Raw genomic sequence first — 17,981 nt, 5'->3', positions numbered from 1 at the left:
CTTGGCGCAGTCGCAGTGCGGACATTGCGCATGCGCACTAAGCGGAAAATCGCTGCGATGCGATGAAATTTACCGAGCGAACGACTCGGAATGGCCACCATTGTATAGTACATAAGTGCTTTTCTTATTTTCCGCTCTCCCTCGGACCTTGATTTAAATTACCAATTACTGTTCTGTAATTGCAATTGTACTGTCGTGATCAATGTTTTTCTTCACAGCTAGGTAATAGTACTGTCATGATCATTGTTTTTCTTCACAGCTAGGCAATAGTACTGTATTGTCTATTATAGTTAGTATTGACTGTCTTCTATTGATACATCTTTTATACATTGCATTGCCACTTACTTTACTGTGTTGTAAATTGTTTCCCTCCACAGCTAGGCTATAGTATCATATTGTGTAGCATAGTCTGTACTGTTTGTATCGTCTTGCATAGTCTGTATCATTGTATTGTACTGTATTGTTTTTCTAAAGGTACAGGGAGTCAGAGTTTTTTCTTCTTTTCCCCCCCCTTTAAACAAAATGGGGGTGGCCGTGATTGAGGAACTCATTCAGTGCATGTCATGCAAGATGTATGCACACCTGGAGCCAGTGGCGGAACTTGCAAGCGATGGGCCCATGTGCGACAGAGTCCCCCTTTTTTACACATTATGGCAGACAGTGACCCCCTTTTTTACACATTATGGCAGACAGCGTCCCCTTTTTTCACATTACGGCAGACAGCGTCCCCTTTCTTACACATTACGGCAAACAGCATCCCCTTTTTTACACATTACGGCAGACAGCGTCCCTTTTTTTTACACATTACGGCAGACAGCGTCCCCTTTTTTACACATTACTGTGAATGCTGGCAAGCGCATACCAGCCATCACAGCGGCGGAGGGCAGCCTATGGTGAAGGAGAGGGCCAGTAGCAGCAGCGCCTCCACCAATTACACAACGCTGCTGCAGCTCCCTCCTCCACCTGCCTCCTCCTTCTTCACCCCCCCTTAGTAATCGGTGTGCTCCTCTCCTCGGCGGCGGCACACAGCGGCAGCAAGACGGCATGTAATGAGTCAGTTTGCCTCATTACATGCCGCTCTGGCTTTGGGCCCCTGGACAGTGGCGGCCCCAGTGCAAGGCATTGCCTGCACTGGCGGTAGTTCCGCCACTGCCTGGAGCAACCGGCCCAGTGTAAATACATCTGCGCGAGGTGTATGCGAACAATTGCCCTGGAAGCCCTGGTAACTGATATGGAGCAAACCGTTACGCGACTGAGGGAGATTCACAATCTCGAGCGGAGCTTAGATAGAATAGAGGAGGAGTTGCAGGGGGGGGACCACCGGTAGATGAGGATAATCAGGTAGCTAGCTGGGTCACAGTTAGACGGAAGAAGAAGAGGGGGAGACAGGACATCTCCGATCTGCCAAACCCCAATAAATTCGCCCGATTGGACGAAGAATATGGGGAGGACAGTGAGGAAATGCCGGCACTTGAGGAGACCGTTCCCTCTAGCAACCAGAGGAGCGGTCCCTCCAGGACAAAGGGAACAAAAGAAAGCAAAGTACCTAGTCAGATTGTGGTGGTAGGGGATTCTTTTATCAAGAGAACAGACAGGGCAATCTGCTATCGGGACGTGATCGTCGTACAGTCTGTTGTCTCCTGGGTGCTCGGGTACGGCACATCGCGGACCGGGTAGAAAGATTGTTGGGAGGGGACGGGAATGACCCGTCGGTCTTGGTGCACGTAGACACCAATGACAAAGTAAGTGGTAGGTGGGATGTGCTTAAGAAAGATTATAGGGATCTAGGCCCAAAATTAAAGGCAAGGACATCTAAGGTAATATTTTCTGAAATATTACCTGTGCCATGCGCTAGTCCAGGAAGGCAGAGGAAGATTAGGGAGGTAAATGTGTGGCTTAGAGACTGGTGTAGGAAGGTTTGTGTTCTTAGAACACTGGGCAGACTTCTCAGTCAGGCGCCATCTTTTTTGTCATGATGGATTGCACCTGAATGAGGAGGGGGCAGCGGTGCTGGGGGAAGGATGGTTAGAAGATTGGAGGAGATTTTAAACTAGGTGCCTGGGGGGAGGGATTAGAAAGAATTAGTCGGACAACTAGAGAGTAAAGGAAAATGGGATGTATAAAGTATAATGAGGGTGGAGAGGGGGGAAGGAGAAAAATAGTCAGCGATGGTAATTTAAGGGAAACTCAGAGTCCTAAGGAAAATTTATCCACAACAAAACTCACGGACCAGGGAATTACCAAACTAAAGTGTATGATTACAAATGCAAGAAGCCTAACCAGTAAAATAGGGGAATTAGAAACAATTGCACTTAATGACCAATATGATATAATAGGCATTACAGAGACATGGTGGGACAATTCCCACGACTGGGCGGCAAACATGGATGGGTTCACCCTCTTCAGGAGAGATAGGGCTAATAAAAAGGGAGGGGGTGTTTGTCTTTTTGTTAAACCTTTCTTAAAACCGTATTTAAAGGAAGTCACTTAGGAGGGGACTGGAGATAACATGGAGTCATTTCAAGTGGGGGTAAAGATATAAAAAAACTTCTAATAGGGACATGCTATAAACCGCCAGATATAAGTGTGTCTGACGAATTACTACTCTGGCAGCAAATCGAAAAAGCTGCAGGTATGGGGGATGTCTTTATGGTTGGGGACTTTAATTACCCAGACATAAACTGGAACACTGAAACAGTAAATACAACTAGGGGTAATAGGTTCTTAAACATGCTTAAAAATCACTACTTGTCTCAGGTAATCAGTGAACCATAAAGGCATAGGGCTATACTGGACCTAGTACTAACTAATAATGAGGAAATAATATCCAATACTAAAGTAGGTGAGACCTTAGGAAATAGCGATCACAATATGATCACATTCGAAGTCAGCTTTCAAAAACAACAATACAAGGGTCTAGCTAAAACTTTTAACTTTAAGAAAGCCAATTTCATTTTGCTAAAACAAGCAATGAGGTACATCAATTGGGAAATTGTATTGCAAGGTAAGAATACTGATGAAATATGGAATGTTTTTACAACTATGCTCAATAAGTACACTCATTTGTGTATTCCCAAAGTCAACAAAAACAGGAGTAGGAACTTCAAACTGATGTGACTTAATAAGAGGGTCAAGGAACAAATGGATAAAAAAGAGGCGTACTTTCAAAGCATTTAAGTCTGACAGAACGGTGGAATCATTCCAGTTCTACAAGGAATGTAACAAAAAATTCAAAAAAGAAATCAGAGCAGCAAAAATAGAAAACGAAAAACAAATCGCAAGGGAGAGTATAACAAACCCAAAAAAGTTCTTTAAATACATAAATGGAAAAAGGTTAAAAAGGGAGAATATTGGGCCTTTAAAGGGCGAGTTCAATGTCTTGATTAATGATGATAGGGATAAAGCAGATTTATTTAATAAATTATTTTCATCAGTATTCACGAATGAGGACAGGATGACGGGAGTAGAGTATAATATAATCTACGAAAAGACCCGATTTTAGGAAATTAGTTAAACGAGGATGTAGTCCATGAGAGACTAAGTAAAATTAAGATAAATAAAACTCCTGGGCCGGATGGACTGCACCCCAGGGTTCTTTTGCAACTTAATGTAGAGATATCGAGACCCCTATATTTGATTTTCAGAGAGTCAATTAGATCAGGAGCGATACCAAAGGACTGGCGTATAGCAGAGGTAGTCCCAATATTTAAAAAGGGTATTTAAACTCACCCATGTAACTATAGACCGGTAAGTGTGACATCTATAGTGGGGAAATTACTGGAAGGTATATTAAGGGACAGCATACTTCAGTACTTGGATACCTCCAAGGTTATTACTAGGAATCAGCAGGGTTTTGTGAAGGACAGATCCTGTCATACTAACTTAATAAGCTTCTACGAGAAAGTGAGCGATAATATTGATCAGGGTCATGCAGTGGATGTGATCTTTTTGGACATCGCTAAGGCCTTTGACAAAGTTCCACATAAGTGACTAATTCTCAAATTAAGGGAGCTTGGGGTAGGGGACACTATTTGTACTGGGTGAATAATTGTATGTTCAATAGGGAACAGCGAGTGGGGATTAATGGGATGTACTCTGAATGGGCTCCAGTGCTCAGTGGAATACCACAGGGTTCAGTACTCGGACCATTGTTGTTCAATATATTCATTAATGACTTAGGAGTAGGATTGGAAAACACAGTATCAATTTTCGCAGATGATACTAAGTTATGTAGAGTAATTAATTCAGACAAGGCTGTTGAGTCTCTTCAGAATGACTTATCTAGACTTGAGGTCTGGGCGGATAGATGGAGAATGAGGTTCAATACAGACAAATGTAAAGTTATGCACTTTGGGACTAAGAACAATCAAGCAGCCTATAAACTAAATGGGGAAAATGTAGGGGTAACAGTAGCTGAAAAAGATTTGGGGGTGCTCATCGACAATAAACTTGGTAGCAGTATGCAATGTCAAAATGCAGCAACTAAAGCAAATGAGGTGTTAGCATGCATTAAACAGGGAATGGAGACAAGGAATGAGAGTGTAATCCTGCCACTGTATAAATCATTGGTGCGGCCACACCTGGAATATTGTGTACATTTCTGGGCACCTCACTATAAAAAAGATATCTTGGAACTCGAAAAGGTTCAGAGGCAAGCTACCAAACTGGTTAAGGCAGAGGTTCCCAAACTGTGTGCCGTGGCTCCCTGGGGTGCCTCGGGACACTTGCAGGAGTGCCTTGGGTTGGTGGTCCAGGACCAATTAAAATTATTCATGGTCAATATAATAGGCAAAACCAGTGCTGGTGGCTGTCAGTCATAAAATATGTGGCCAAACAGAAGCAAATCTTGTCCCTCACCACACAACTGACCCTAAGGATGACATATAAACGCGATCTACTTAATGTAATATTTCTTTCTAAATTTCTCAATAAGAAATTTTTGGCCTAGGGGTGCCGTGAAAAAAAAAGTGATATTCTAGGGCGCCGTGATTCAAAAAAGTTTGGAAACCACTGGGTTAAGGGGATAGAGGCACTGGATTATGAGAAAAGACTTAAAAGGTTAAATTTGTTTACACTGGAAAAGAGGCGACTGAGAGGGGACATTATTAATATTTATAAATACATTAAGGTACAATACAAGGATTTATCAAACAATTTATTTATCAAAAAAATACTACATAGGACACGAGGACACAAACTGGATTAGATAAATTCTTAGCATAAAAACATATCCAAGCATACAGCATTTAATTAAGATTACAAAATAAAAAAATAAAAAAAAAATTTATTATACAGGATGAACCCGATGGACATCTGTCTTTTTTCAACCTCAACAACTATGGGGGTCATTTCGACCCGTTCGCACGCAGCGATTTGTCGCTGCGGTGCAAACGGGTCTGGAATGTGCATGCGCGGCAGGCGCACTGCGCATGTGCATCGTTTCCCAGCGACAGGTGTCGCCAGGTTACGTCGCGTCCTACGAAGAAAGCGGTCGCAGAGTTGACCGCAAGAAGATTGACAGAAAGAAGGCGTTTCTGGGTGGATCCGGACTGTTGGCTGACTTTTTCGGGGAGTGGTAAGGAAAAGGCAGGCGTGTCCAGCAGAACGGAGGTCGGATGTTTGACGTCAAAGCCGGCTCCAGCATCGCATAGATCGTCGCACAGGGTAAGTATGTCCAGGGCTAGTCATGTTTTGCTTGAAATTTTTTTATCTTAGCAGGACTGCACAAGTGATCGCAGCCCTGCTAAGCTAAAATACACTCTCCCATAGGTGTAGACTAGTTGATTGCAGCAGCAGCAAAGAGGTGCTGGCTATGATCAACTCAGAATGACCACCTATGTAACTATATGTTACATCTGCCCCACCTGCAGTGCACATGGTTTTGCACATTAGAGGAAAATTTTGTTTTGCAATCAACCTTGAAGTAGGCCCTATATACTGTAAGTCACATAAATAACCATCTTCAGTTGATGACTAACCAAGCATTTCATTTCCTTTAGGAGCCCAAAATTGACAGTTTTTCTACAGCAGGATTTAAACCTGAGAAGATAAAAGGAGACATAGAATTCAGAAATGTAAAGTTTACTTACCCATCCAGACCGGATATCCAGGTTAGACATTGCATACATCGTACTACTGACATCATTAATAAATAATTAGAGTAGGCTGTTACAAGAATACAACAACAAAAACATCAGTGATTCAACAGTACTGAAACTGCAAAGAGCCTGATTCTGAGTTACGGCCGCTTTAGCTGCGTCTATGTGACCACGCATCTACATCCATCTGCTGGTGGAAGTACCGTAGTCATCATCATTATCATAAGCGTGCGTTCGCACTAGGCTCCATCCGCTCTGCATGACATCTGTCTGAGGTCAGATTGATCTCTGCATACGCTCACCTCTAAATAGCCCGAGGTCCTACTGAGATAGGATTTACTAAAGCTTCTAAATGCACCCCACCACTGGAGATGTACATAAACCATCGGGATAACCTACAGAATTTGCAATACATTCTTTTACATGCTGGGGGCCGCCCATCGCAGGGCAAAGCTGCCCAGTATGCTAAATGTCGGCCACCAGCTGCGACTGCAGTTTACATTGTGGTCGCAGCAATTGTGGACGACACCTTGCAGCCGCAGCTAGGCTGTGTATGCAGGCGGTCAGCCGCCATTTTTCCTCATCGGAGCAGCTGCGTGTGATGTCACGCAGCCACCCCAAAAACCATCAGGCAGAGGCGTTCACACTAGCCAGTAACGTGCAGTGGGGTGAGGCAGCTGAGGCAGAGCCTTTCTTTTCATCCTGACGTTTACGCTAGACTGTTGGCTGTATAAAGTATATGTTTGTTTTTTAAATATCTGCTTTGTGTTATTCTAATCATTATTATAGCCAAAACTCTGCAGTAAAAAGTCTATGGCAGGCGAGGCAGTGCCCTCCCCCCGTCTATCTTTCCACTCATCTCTGACCAAAACTCACCAAATTTCCCTGAGTTTATACTGCTGCACCTGTGTATAATGCTCACATAAATCCTTGTGCCCATATATTGTGTGTAAATCTGGCTCTGGTGCTAGCCAGTGCCTCCTGAGTCATTTACTCCACCGCACATCCCTGGTTCACACCCTCTGTGACCCGAACACATTCAGTGGCCGCGCAGGTACCGTAGAGGACAGGGTTTTTGTGGGCTTAACGCTGCGGCCTGAGTATCCCCTATAGTTTGAGGGTGAGCAGTAGGGATTAGTATAGCTGCAGTCAGTGCAGGGTATCATCCCCAATGCAGGCAATGTACGGCGGTATAAACTGTCACATCCAATTCTACCAAATCATTCTCCATATCGCCACTTCTAGATTTCCACTTTGACCTCTGTATGTAAATAACCTTGATTGTAGCAAATGTGGAGGTTTACTCATCCTCATTGCTAGTTGCAGCACAAATCACCATTGGTTCATTTTTTACAGGTCTTGAAAGGTTTGGACCTGAAGATTCATAGTGGTCAATCGGTGGCTCTAGTAGGGAGCAGTGGTTGTGGTAAGAGTACAGCAGTCCAGCTCATTCAGAGGTTCTATGATCCGGAAGCTGGCTTGGTAAGGGGGGACTTGGGAAGGGAGGTCTAGTGGCTTTGTTCTGTAGGGATGATAGGTTCTGCCAAATATTCTATTGTATTTCCATGTAGAGAGATCAATCATTTTTTCAATCCCCGGATTCAGGATTGAGTTGAGTTGCATGCTGGGTACAGGTACCACCACTCTCTACTGTGTACTGCCCCCATGTAATTGCCCCCACCCTGCAGGTCACCACACTCCGGCCTCCCTGATGCCTCTGCAGCTGGGGTCTGCTGTCTGAATGCACTGAGTGAAGTCGTGATGCAGGAAGACTGTCTTCCCGCAGCCATAGCTGCGATCCTCACGCTGTGCCCAGGGTAAGAGGAGGAGTCTGTGGGGGACGAGAAGTGGCTGAAAGGGATCAGAGGGAACTGCAGGGCCGGCACAGTCTCCTAAGTCGCAGTGGACACTAACAGCACACATGATGTGCCCAGGGAGACAGGAGGGGGCTGTGGGGAATCAGAGGTGGCTGCCGGGGATTGGAGGGGGCTGCAGAGCACTGCAGAGTCCTGAGCATGCCTGCTGCTGGAATGGTATATGGATGATAGGTTGACAGTGATAAGGTTGACAAGCAATAGGTTGATACCAAATGGTCGACATGCATATAGTCAACTGGTCAAAAGGTCTACATGTCATTGGTTGACACATGAAAGGTTGACATGAGTTTTTGGGGATTTTTTTTCTTTTCAGGACTTTTTCATACTTTACCATTCACGTGCACTACTATTGGTGACGCGGTGCACTAATTGGGGATCCACGTGCTGAAAAGGAAATTTTGACACCCAAAAAAAATTAAAAACTCATGAGCAAACTTTCCATGTGTCGACTATTGGCCTCATGACCTGTCGACCTTTTGACCATGTCGATCGTGTGCATGGTGATCATATGGTGTCGACCTAGACATTGTCAGTCTTCTGACTGTCGACCCATTGATCCATAACCCGCTGGAAGATTGCTTTGCGTCCAGAGGCATACCTAGATATATTGCAGGCCCCAAGGCAAAAGTTTGTAAGGCCCCCATGTACTACCCCATGGTGAAAATGTATATAACACATGTAACTGTGACAGGGAAGGTGGCCCCTCTCAGCTCTGGGCCCCATAGCAGCTGCACTCCCTGCACCTATGGTAGCTACGCCCTTGTATATAACACATGTAACTGTGACAGGGAAGGTGGCCCCTCTCAGCTCTGGGCCCCATAGCAGCTGCACTCCCTGCACCTATGGTAGCTACGCCCTTGTATATAACACATGTAACTGTGACAGGGAAAGTGGACCCTCTCAGCTCTGGGCCCCATAGCAGCTGCACTTCCTGCACCTATGGGGCTTAGAGTAGATTGGCGCAGCAGCTTCCCCCGGACATTCTGTATGCAGGAAGGTCTGTTGATCATGGACGGTGATGAGACGGAGACAGCTGTCTCTCTATAAAAGAAAAAAAACCCTCCCCCCTGCATGCGCCACTGACTGTGCTCCAGATGTTGGTTTATGTACAATGCCTCTAATAACTGTGAAAATTAGTCAAAATGTTTAAAATGTTGAATGATCAAAAATCTCTGTTAGCAAAAGAAAAATACAGTTGAATCTATCAGAGAGCAGTCTGACATAAAGACCCAGTGGTGTATTTACTAAGCCTTGGATGGAGATAAAGTGGACGGAGATAAAGTACCAGCCAACCAGAACCTATCATTTTTTCAACACAGCCTGTGACATGACAGTTAGGAGCTGATTGGCTGGTACTGTATCTCTGTCCGCTTTATGTCCATCCAAAGCTTAGTAAATAGACCCCTCATTTCCTATGCCTACAATGCAGGACTTTTATGCCTTTACAAATATATATTGCACAGTACATAAGAAAAAGGGAGGAGAGACACCATGGTGGTGGGAAATGGGGCAATGCTGGTCATAATAGCCAGCAACCTGGTGAATGACTAGTACTGTATATATAACAAGGGACATGAATATTGCCCACTTTCCATGTATTGCTTAATGACTTAGAGAAGTTTAGAGAAGTAGCAGCCAGCAGTTCCTTACCTGTGAAGTGGTCAGCTGACGCTCCGTGACTAAAGTGGTAATCTGGTAGTGTAGCACTGGTCTGTCATGTGACAGCCCCCCCCCCCTCTCCCCCCTTCAGGCTGAGGAGCAAATTCCGTAAGATGAATCAGGTGTGTTACTGCAATGATCATGGTAGGATGGGACCCACTTCAGAGAGCAGAAGGGGAGCTTACTTTGTGATAGGGAAGGAGAGATGCCACCTAGGGCACACACAGAGCTACCACCAGCCCTGAACAACTGCTTATTAATCCTGATTTTATAGATCACAATTGATGGACAAGACATCCGTAGCCTCAATGTCCGATATCTAAGAGAAGTGATCGGTGTGGTAAGTCAGGAACCGGTTCTCTTTGATACCACGATCGCTGAGAATATCCGTTTTGGCCGAGAAGATGTCTCAATGCAGGAAATAGAACAGGCCACCAAGAAGTCCAATGCCTACAGCTTCATCATGGAGTTTCCAGACGTTAGTAAAATCAGGAAATAATTTATAAATACATCACTGTAATTACTGTAGTTTTCTCCCATTACATATTACATATCAAATGTTAACGTTTGATCAGGACCGATTCTAGACCTTGTGGTGCACAGGGCAAAAGTTTCCTTTGGCGCCCCCTACCGACAGGCAAAACAGGGACAGTGCACGCCGTAGCTGCGCAGCAAAATATAGGGAAGGGGCATGGCCACAGTTATACCCCCTGTAGTTGTGCCCCCTGTAGCTGTACCCCCTGTAGTTGTGCTCCCAGTAGTGTTGCATCCCCAGTAGAGATGTGCCCCCAGTAGTTTTTCCCCCTGTAGTTGTGCCCTCAGTAGTTGTGCCCCCTGTAGTTTTGCCCCCTGTAGCTGTGCCCTCAGTAGTTGGTGCCCCCTGTAGCTGTGCCCCCTGTAGATGTGCCTCTGTAGTTATGCCCCTAGTAGCACCGCTTACAAAAAAAAACAAAAGCTCACCAGCCCCGCTCCTGCTTCCCGGCCGCTGCTGCTGTTCTCCGTCTCCAGCCACCGCTCCTCGAATCTATGGGAGAGACATCATGACGTCTCTCCCATAGCGCTGGACAGACACTAGAGGTCAATTATGCAGTGCGTGGCATTGTGGTGAGCACAGCAGCATGTGGGAGGGTCAGGCGGCAGTAGCGGCAGCAGCGGCGGCAGCGCCCTCAGAACTGCGGCGCCCTGGTCAAAAAGTGCTGCTCCTGTGTTAGATCAACATCAAAACTGTAATTGCTACAATTTGTGTTGCTGACTTATCTTGAGGGCCCCATACACTACAACGATAATACCCGATTTCAACCGATTTCGGCTATTTGGGCATATCGGATGTGTTTTACGTCCGAACCGATGCACGGTCCCGTGAGTACAGGATCGTATCCCCTGACTGTGCTGCACTCGTGATATGTCAGACCCCGCAGGCTTGGTTGGGATCGCATAAGATACATCGTAAGTAAAAGACCGCATACAATGTTTCTTATGCGATCCTGCTGCTTAGGAGGCTGCCAGGCGGTTCAAGGGTGATCGCCTGCGAAATGAGGGACCGACATGTCGTAGTAGTGTATGGGGCCTTTAGTGCGCATCGTGCCTGAATGTACAAACGTAAAATTCTGTCTCGAAAATGTAATACTTACCTGTGTATGTTGAATTAGATTTATCGCAAGCTATGCCCAACTCAAAACAGCGGTATTTCTATGCCAGGCATACAATGGACATACAATGCATATAAATCACGTATGCCCAGTGATAGCACAGAGGTATACAGTAGTTTAGCAGGGTTAACATAACAGTATATGCAAAAGCCCCATTACCCTATTAGTACACATTATAATGTAATTCTTATACACAAAAGAGAATCATGTCTTGAGAATGTTAGCAATCGCTACAGTATTTAAATATACTGTATGTCATTCCAGAAATTTGACACCCTGGTGGGAGAGAGAGGAGCGCAGCTGAGTGGAGGCCAGAAGCAGAGGATCGCTATCGCACGGGCACTGGTTCGCGACCCCAAAATTCTCCTCCTTGATGAGGCCACTTCTGCGCTGGACTCTGAGAGTGAAGCGGTTGTCCAGGCAGCCCTGGATAAGGTAACTAATACATAATGCAAAGTAACTTCTCATAGTCTTTTTAGTGGAAAACAGCAGGTAGCTTTACAAGACATATTATGTGCAAAAAAAGGTCAATTAAAATATGACGTAATATCTAAGATGACCTTATGGTATATACAGCACTGTTCTACTGCCACAATAACCAAAATACACATTTCTCTGACGTCCTAGTGGATGCTGGGAACTCCGTAAGGACCATGGGGAACAGCGGCTCCGCAGGAGACTGGGCACAAAAGTAAAGCTTTAGGACTACCTGGTGTGCACTGGCTCCTCCCCCTATGACCCTCCTCCAAGCCTCAGTTAGATTTGTGTGCCCGGCCGAGAAGGGTGCACACTAGGGGCTCTCCTGAGCTTCTTAGTGAAAGTTTAGTTTTAGGTTTTTTATTTTCAGTGAGACCTGCTGGCAACAGGCTCACTGCATCGAGGGACTAAGGGGAGAAGAAGCGAACTCACCTGCGTGCAGAGTGGATTGGGCTTCTTAGGCTACTGGACACCATTAGCTCCAGAGGGACCGAACACAGGCCCAGCCTCTGAGTCCGGTCCCAGAGCCGCGCAGCCGGCCCCCTTACAGAGCCAGAAGCAAGAAGAGGTCCGGAAAATCGGCGGCAGAAGACATCCTGTCTTCTCCAAGGTAGCGCACAGCACTGCAGCTGTGCGCCATTGCTCCTCAGCACACTTCACACTTCGGTCACTGAGGGTGCAGGGCGCTAGGGGGGGGCGCCCTGAGCAGCAATAAAAACACCTTGGCTGGCGAAAATACATCACATATAGCCCCCTGCCAGATTCCACAGAAAAACGGGAGAAAAGGCCGCCGAGAAGGGGGCGGAGCCTATCTCCTCAGCACACTGGCACCATTTTCTCTCACAGCTCCGTTGGAGGGAAGCTCCCTGGCTCTCCCCTGCAGTTACTACACTACAGAAAGGGGTTAAAAAAGAGAGGGGGGCACTAATTAGGCGCAGTATAACAATACAGCAGCTATAAGGGGAAAAACACTTATATAAGGTTATCCCTGTATATATATAGCGCTCTGGTGTGTGCTGGCATACTCTCCCTCTGTCTCCCCAAAGGGCTAGTGGGGTCCTGTCCTCTATCAGAGCATTCCCTGTGTGTGTGCTGTGTGTCGGTACGTTGTGTTGACATGTATGAGGAGGAAAATGAGGTGGAGGCGGAGCAATTGCCTGTAACAGAGATGTCACCCCCTAGGGAGTCGACACCTGAGTGGATGAGCTTATGGAAGGAATTATGTGACAGTGTCAGCTCTTTACAAAAGATTGATGACATGAGACAGCCGGCGACTCAGCCTGTGCCTGTCCAGGTGTCTCAAAAGCCATCAGGGGCTCTAAAACACCCGTTACCGCAGATGGCAGATACAGATGCCGACACGGATACTGACTCCAGTGTCGACGATTAAGAGACGAATGTGACTTCCAGTAGGGCCACACGTTACATGATTGAGGCTATGGAAAATGTTTTTACACATTTCTGATAATACCAGTACCACTAAAAAGGGTATTATGTTGGGTGAGAAAAAACTGCCTGTAGTTTTTCCTGCATCTGAGGAATTAAATGAAGTGTGTGATGATGCGTGGGTTTCCCCCGATAAAAACTGTTAATTCCTAAAAAGTTATTAGCATCATACCCCTTCCCGCCAGAGGATAGGGCACGTTGGGAAACACCCCCTAGGGTGAATAAAGCGCTCACACGCTTGTCTAAACAGGTGGCACTACCGTCCCCGGATACGGCCGCCCTTAAGGAACCTGCTGACAGAAAGCAGTAAAATATCCTAAAATGTATATACACTCACACGGGTGTGATACTGCGACCAGCAATCACCTCAGCCTGGATGTGCAGTGCTGGGGTGGCTTGGTCGGATTCCCTGACTGACAATATTGATACCCTAGATAGGGACAGTATATTACTGACTATAGAGCATTTAAAAGATGCATTTCGATATATGCGTGATGCACAGAGGGATATTTGCCGACTGGCATCAAGAGTAAGTGCGCTGTCCATTTCTGCAAGAAGAGGGTTATGGACAAGACAGTGGTCAGGTGATGCTGATTCCAAAAGGCATATGGAAGTATCGCCTTATAAAAGGGAGGAGTTATTTGGGGTAGGTCTAACAGACCTGGTGGCCACGGCAACGGCTGGGAAATCCACATTTTTACCCCAGGTAGCCTCTCAACATAAGAAGACGCCGTATTATCAGGCGCAGTCCTTTGGGCTCCATAAGGGCAAGCGGGCAAAAGGCTCCTCATTTCTGCCCCATGGCAGAGGGAGAGGAAAAAGGCTGCAGCAAACAGCCAGTTCCCAGGAACAGAAGCCCTCTCCCGTTTTCTGCCAAGTCCTCAGCATGACGCTGGGGCTTTACAAGCGGACTCAGGCACGGTGGGGGCCCCTCTCAAAAATTTCAGCGTGCAGTGGGCTCACTCACAGGTGGACCCCTGGATCCTTCAGGTGGTATCTCAGGGGTACAAATTGGAATTCGAGACGTCTCCCCTTCGCCGTTTTCCTAAAGTCTGCTTTACCGACGTCTCCCTCCGACAGGGAGGCGGTATGGGAAGCCATTCACAAGCTGTATTCCCAGCAGGTGATAATCAAGGTACCCCTCCTACAACAGGGAAAGGGGTATTATTCCACGCTGTTTGCGGTACCGAAACCGGACGGCTCGGTGAGACCTAATTTAAATCTGAAATCCTTGAACACTTACATACAAAGGTTCAAATTCAAGATGGAGTCACTCAGAGCGGTGATGGCAAACCTGGAAGAAGGGGATAATATGGTGTCTCTGGACATCAAGGATGCTTATCTCCATGTCCCAATTTACCCTTCTCACCAAGGGTACCTCAGGTTTGTGGTACAGAACTGTCACTATCAGTTTCAGACGCTGCCGTTTGGTTTGTCCACGGCACCCCGGGTCTTTACCAAAGTAATGGCCGAAATGATGATACTCCTTCGAAGGAAAGGAGTTTTAATTATCCCTTACTTGGACGATCTCTGGATAAGGGCAAGATCCAGGGAACAGTTGGTAGTCGGGGTAGCACGATCTCAAGTAGTGTTGCGGCAGCACGGTTGGATTCTTAATATTCCAAAATCGCAGCTGATCCCGACGACACGTCTTCTATTCCTAAGGATGATCCTGGACACAGTCCAGAAAAAGGTGTTTCTCCAGGAGGAGAAAGCCAGGGAGTTATCCGAACTAGTCAGAAACCTCCTAAAACCAGGCCAAGTGTCAGTGCATCAGTGCACAAGGGTCCTGGGAAAAATGGTGCTTTCCTACGAAGCAATTCCATTCGGCAGATTCCACGCAAGAACTTTCCAGTGGGACCTGCTGGAAAAGTGGTCCGGATCGCATCTTCAGATGCATCAGCGGATAACCCTGTCACCAAAGACAAGGGTGTCTCTCCTGTGGTGGTTGCAGAGTGCTCATCTTCTAGAGGGCGCAGATTCGGCATTCAGGACTGGGTCCTGGTGACCACGGATGCCAGCCTGCGAGGCTGGGGAGCAGTCACACAGGGAAGAAATTTCCAGGGCTTGTGGTCAAGCCTGGAGACATCACTTCACATAAATATCTTGGAGCTAAGGGCCATTTACAATGCCCTAAGCCAAGCAAGACCTCTGCTTCAAGGTCAGCCGGTGCTGATCCAGTCGGACAACATCACGGCAGTCGCCCACGTAGACAGACAGGGCGGCACAAGAAGCAGGAGGGCAATGGCAGAAGCTGCAAGGATTTTTCGCTGGGCGGAAAATCATGTGATAGCATTGTCAGCAGTGTTCATTCCGGGAGTGGACAACTGGGAAACAGACTTCCTCAGCAGAAGTTTTCCACATGATTGTAAACCGTTGGGAAAATCCAAAGGTGGACATGATGGCGTCCCGCCTAAACAAAAAATTGGACAGGTATTGCGCCAGGTCAAGGGACCCTCAGGCAATAGCTGTGGACGCTCTGGTAACACCGTGGGTGTACCAGTCAGTGTATGTGTTCCCTCCTCTTCCTCTCTTACCAAAAGTATTGAGAATTATAAGACGGAGGGGAGTAAGAACTATACTCGTGGCTCCGGATTGGCCAAGAAGGACTTGGTACCCGGAACTTCAAGAGATGCTCACGGAGGACCCGTGACCTCTACCTCTAAGAAGGGACCTGCTCCAGCAAGGACCCTATCTATTCCAAGACTTACCGCGGCTGCGTTTGACGGCAGGGCGGTTGATCGCCGGATCCTGAAGGAAAAAGGCATTCCGGATGAAGTCATCCCTACCCTGATCAAAGCCAGGAAGGATGTAACCGCAAAGCATTATCACCGCATTAGGCGAAAATATGTTGCGTGGTGTGAGGCCAGTAAGGCCCCGATGGAGGAATTTCAACTAGGTCGATTCCTGCATTTCCTGCAAACAGGAGTGTCTATGGGCCTAAAATTGGGGTCCATTAAGGTTCAAATTTCGGCCCTGTCAATTTTCTTCCAGAAAGAACTAGCTCCAGTTCCTGAAGTTCAGACGTTTGTAAAAGGGGTACTGCATATACAGCCTCCTTTTGTGCCTCCAGTGGCACTTTGGGATCTCAATGTAGTTTTGGGGTTCCTAAAGTCACAATGGTTTGAACCACTTGAATCTGTGGAGTTAAAATATCTCACATGCAAAGTGGTCATGCTGTTGGCCCTGGCCTCGGCCAGGCGCGTGTCAGAATTGGCGGCTTTATCCTGTAAAAGCCCTTATCTGATCTTCCATTCAGACAGGGCGGAATTGAGGACTCGTCCTCATTTTCTCCCTAAGGTGGTTTCAGCGTTTCATCTGAACCAACCTATTGTGGTACCTGCGGCTACTAGTGACTTGGAGGACTCCAAGTTGTTGGACATAGTCAGGGCCCTGAAAATATATGTTTCCAGGACGGCTGGAGTCAGAAAATCTGACTCGCTGTTTATCCTGTATGCACCCAACAAGCTGGGTGCTCCTGCTTCTAAGCAGACTATTGCTCGTTGGATTTGTAATACAATTCAGCTTGCACATTCTGTGGCAGGCCTGCCACAGCCAAAATCTGTAAAAGCCCATTCCACAAGGAAGGTGGGCTCATCTTGGGCGGCTGCCCGAGGGGTCTCGGCTTTACAACTTTGCCGAGCAGCTTTTTGGTCAGGGGCAAACACGTTTGCTAAATTCTACAAATTTGATACCCTGGCTGAGGAGGACCTGGAGTTCTCTCATTCGGTGCTGCAGAGTCATCCGCACTCTCCCGCCCGTTTGGGAGCTTTGGTATAATCTCCATGGTCCTTACGGAGTTCCCAGCATCCACTAGGACGTCAGAGAAAATAAGAATTTTCTTACCGATAATTCTATTTCTCGTAGTCCGTAGTGGATGCTGGGCGCCCATCCCAAGTGCGGATTGTCTGCAATACTTGTACATAGTTATTGTTAACTAAATCGGGTTATTGTTGTTGTGAGCCATCTATCCAGAGGCTCCTCTGTTATCATGCTGTTAACTGGGTTCAGATCACAGGTTGTACGGTGTGATTGGTGTGGCTGGTATGAGTCTTACCCGGGATTCATAAATCCTTCCTTATTGTGTACGCTCGTCCGGGCACAGTATCCTAACTGAGGCTTGGAGGAGGGTCATAGGGGGAGGAGCCAGTGCACACCAGGTAGTCCTAAAGCTTTACTTTTGTGCCCAGTCTCCTGCGGAGCCGCTGTTCCCCATGGTCCTTACGGAGTTCCCAGCATCCACTACGGACTACGAGAAATAGAATTATCGGTAAGTAAATTCTTATTTTTGCTCCCCTATACCTTACAATTTTTATTGTTTATCTAGTTTTCTCTTACGTCCTAGAGGATGCTGGGGTCCATATTAGTACCATGGGGTATAGACGGGTCCACCAGGAGCCATTGGCACTTTAAGAGTTTAATAGTGTGGGCTGGCTCCTCCCTCTATGCCCCTCCTACCAGTCTCAGTTTAGAAAATGTGCCTGGAGGAGTCGGTCACAGCTAGGGGAGCTCTACAGAGTTCTCTTAGAAAAGAGTTTTTTATTTCTTTTCAGGTTTTGTTATTTTACATGGAGGCTGCTGGCGACAGCCTCCCTCCCGCAAGGGACTGGGGGAAGGGGGAGCAATGTCTGCCCTGCGGGGTCTTGAGCTGACTGGACGTGAGCTCCAGAGGGGTCTGATAGCGCCCCGCCACAGGGGACGCTCGCCCCGGCAGCCAGCCACCACCCCCTCAGGTGCTGAAGAAGTGGCGATTGAGTCACTGTCACCCCTTGCAA

At 47.0% G+C, this 17,981-nt stretch overlaps 1 protein-coding gene across 1 annotated transcript in view; it reads left to right on the top strand.

Annotated features, from left to right (window-relative positions):
* The window catches only part of LOC134929556 (ATP-dependent translocase ABCB1-like), a 270,024-nt gene that overhangs the window by 75,533 nt on the left and 176,510 nt on the right, over window positions 1-17,981 (top strand). The window contains exons 8-11 of the mRNA XM_063925150.1: window positions 6,000-6,110; window positions 7,455-7,580; window positions 9,909-10,112; window positions 11,548-11,718. Of these exons, the coding sequence (XP_063781220.1) occupies window positions 6,000-6,110; window positions 7,455-7,580; window positions 9,909-10,112; window positions 11,548-11,718 (612 nt within the window). The remainder of the gene's footprint in view (window positions 1-5,999; window positions 6,111-7,454; window positions 7,581-9,908; window positions 10,113-11,547; window positions 11,719-17,981) is intronic.

This window comes from Pseudophryne corroboree, chromosome 5, assembly GCF_028390025.1.
Source record: "Pseudophryne corroboree isolate aPseCor3 chromosome 5, aPseCor3.hap2, whole genome shotgun sequence".
NCBI lineage: Eukaryota > Metazoa > Chordata > Amphibia > Anura > Myobatrachidae > Pseudophryne > Pseudophryne corroboree.
The sequence above is the reverse complement of the archived record's forward strand: the minus strand, read 5'-3'. Positions and strand labels throughout refer to the sequence as shown.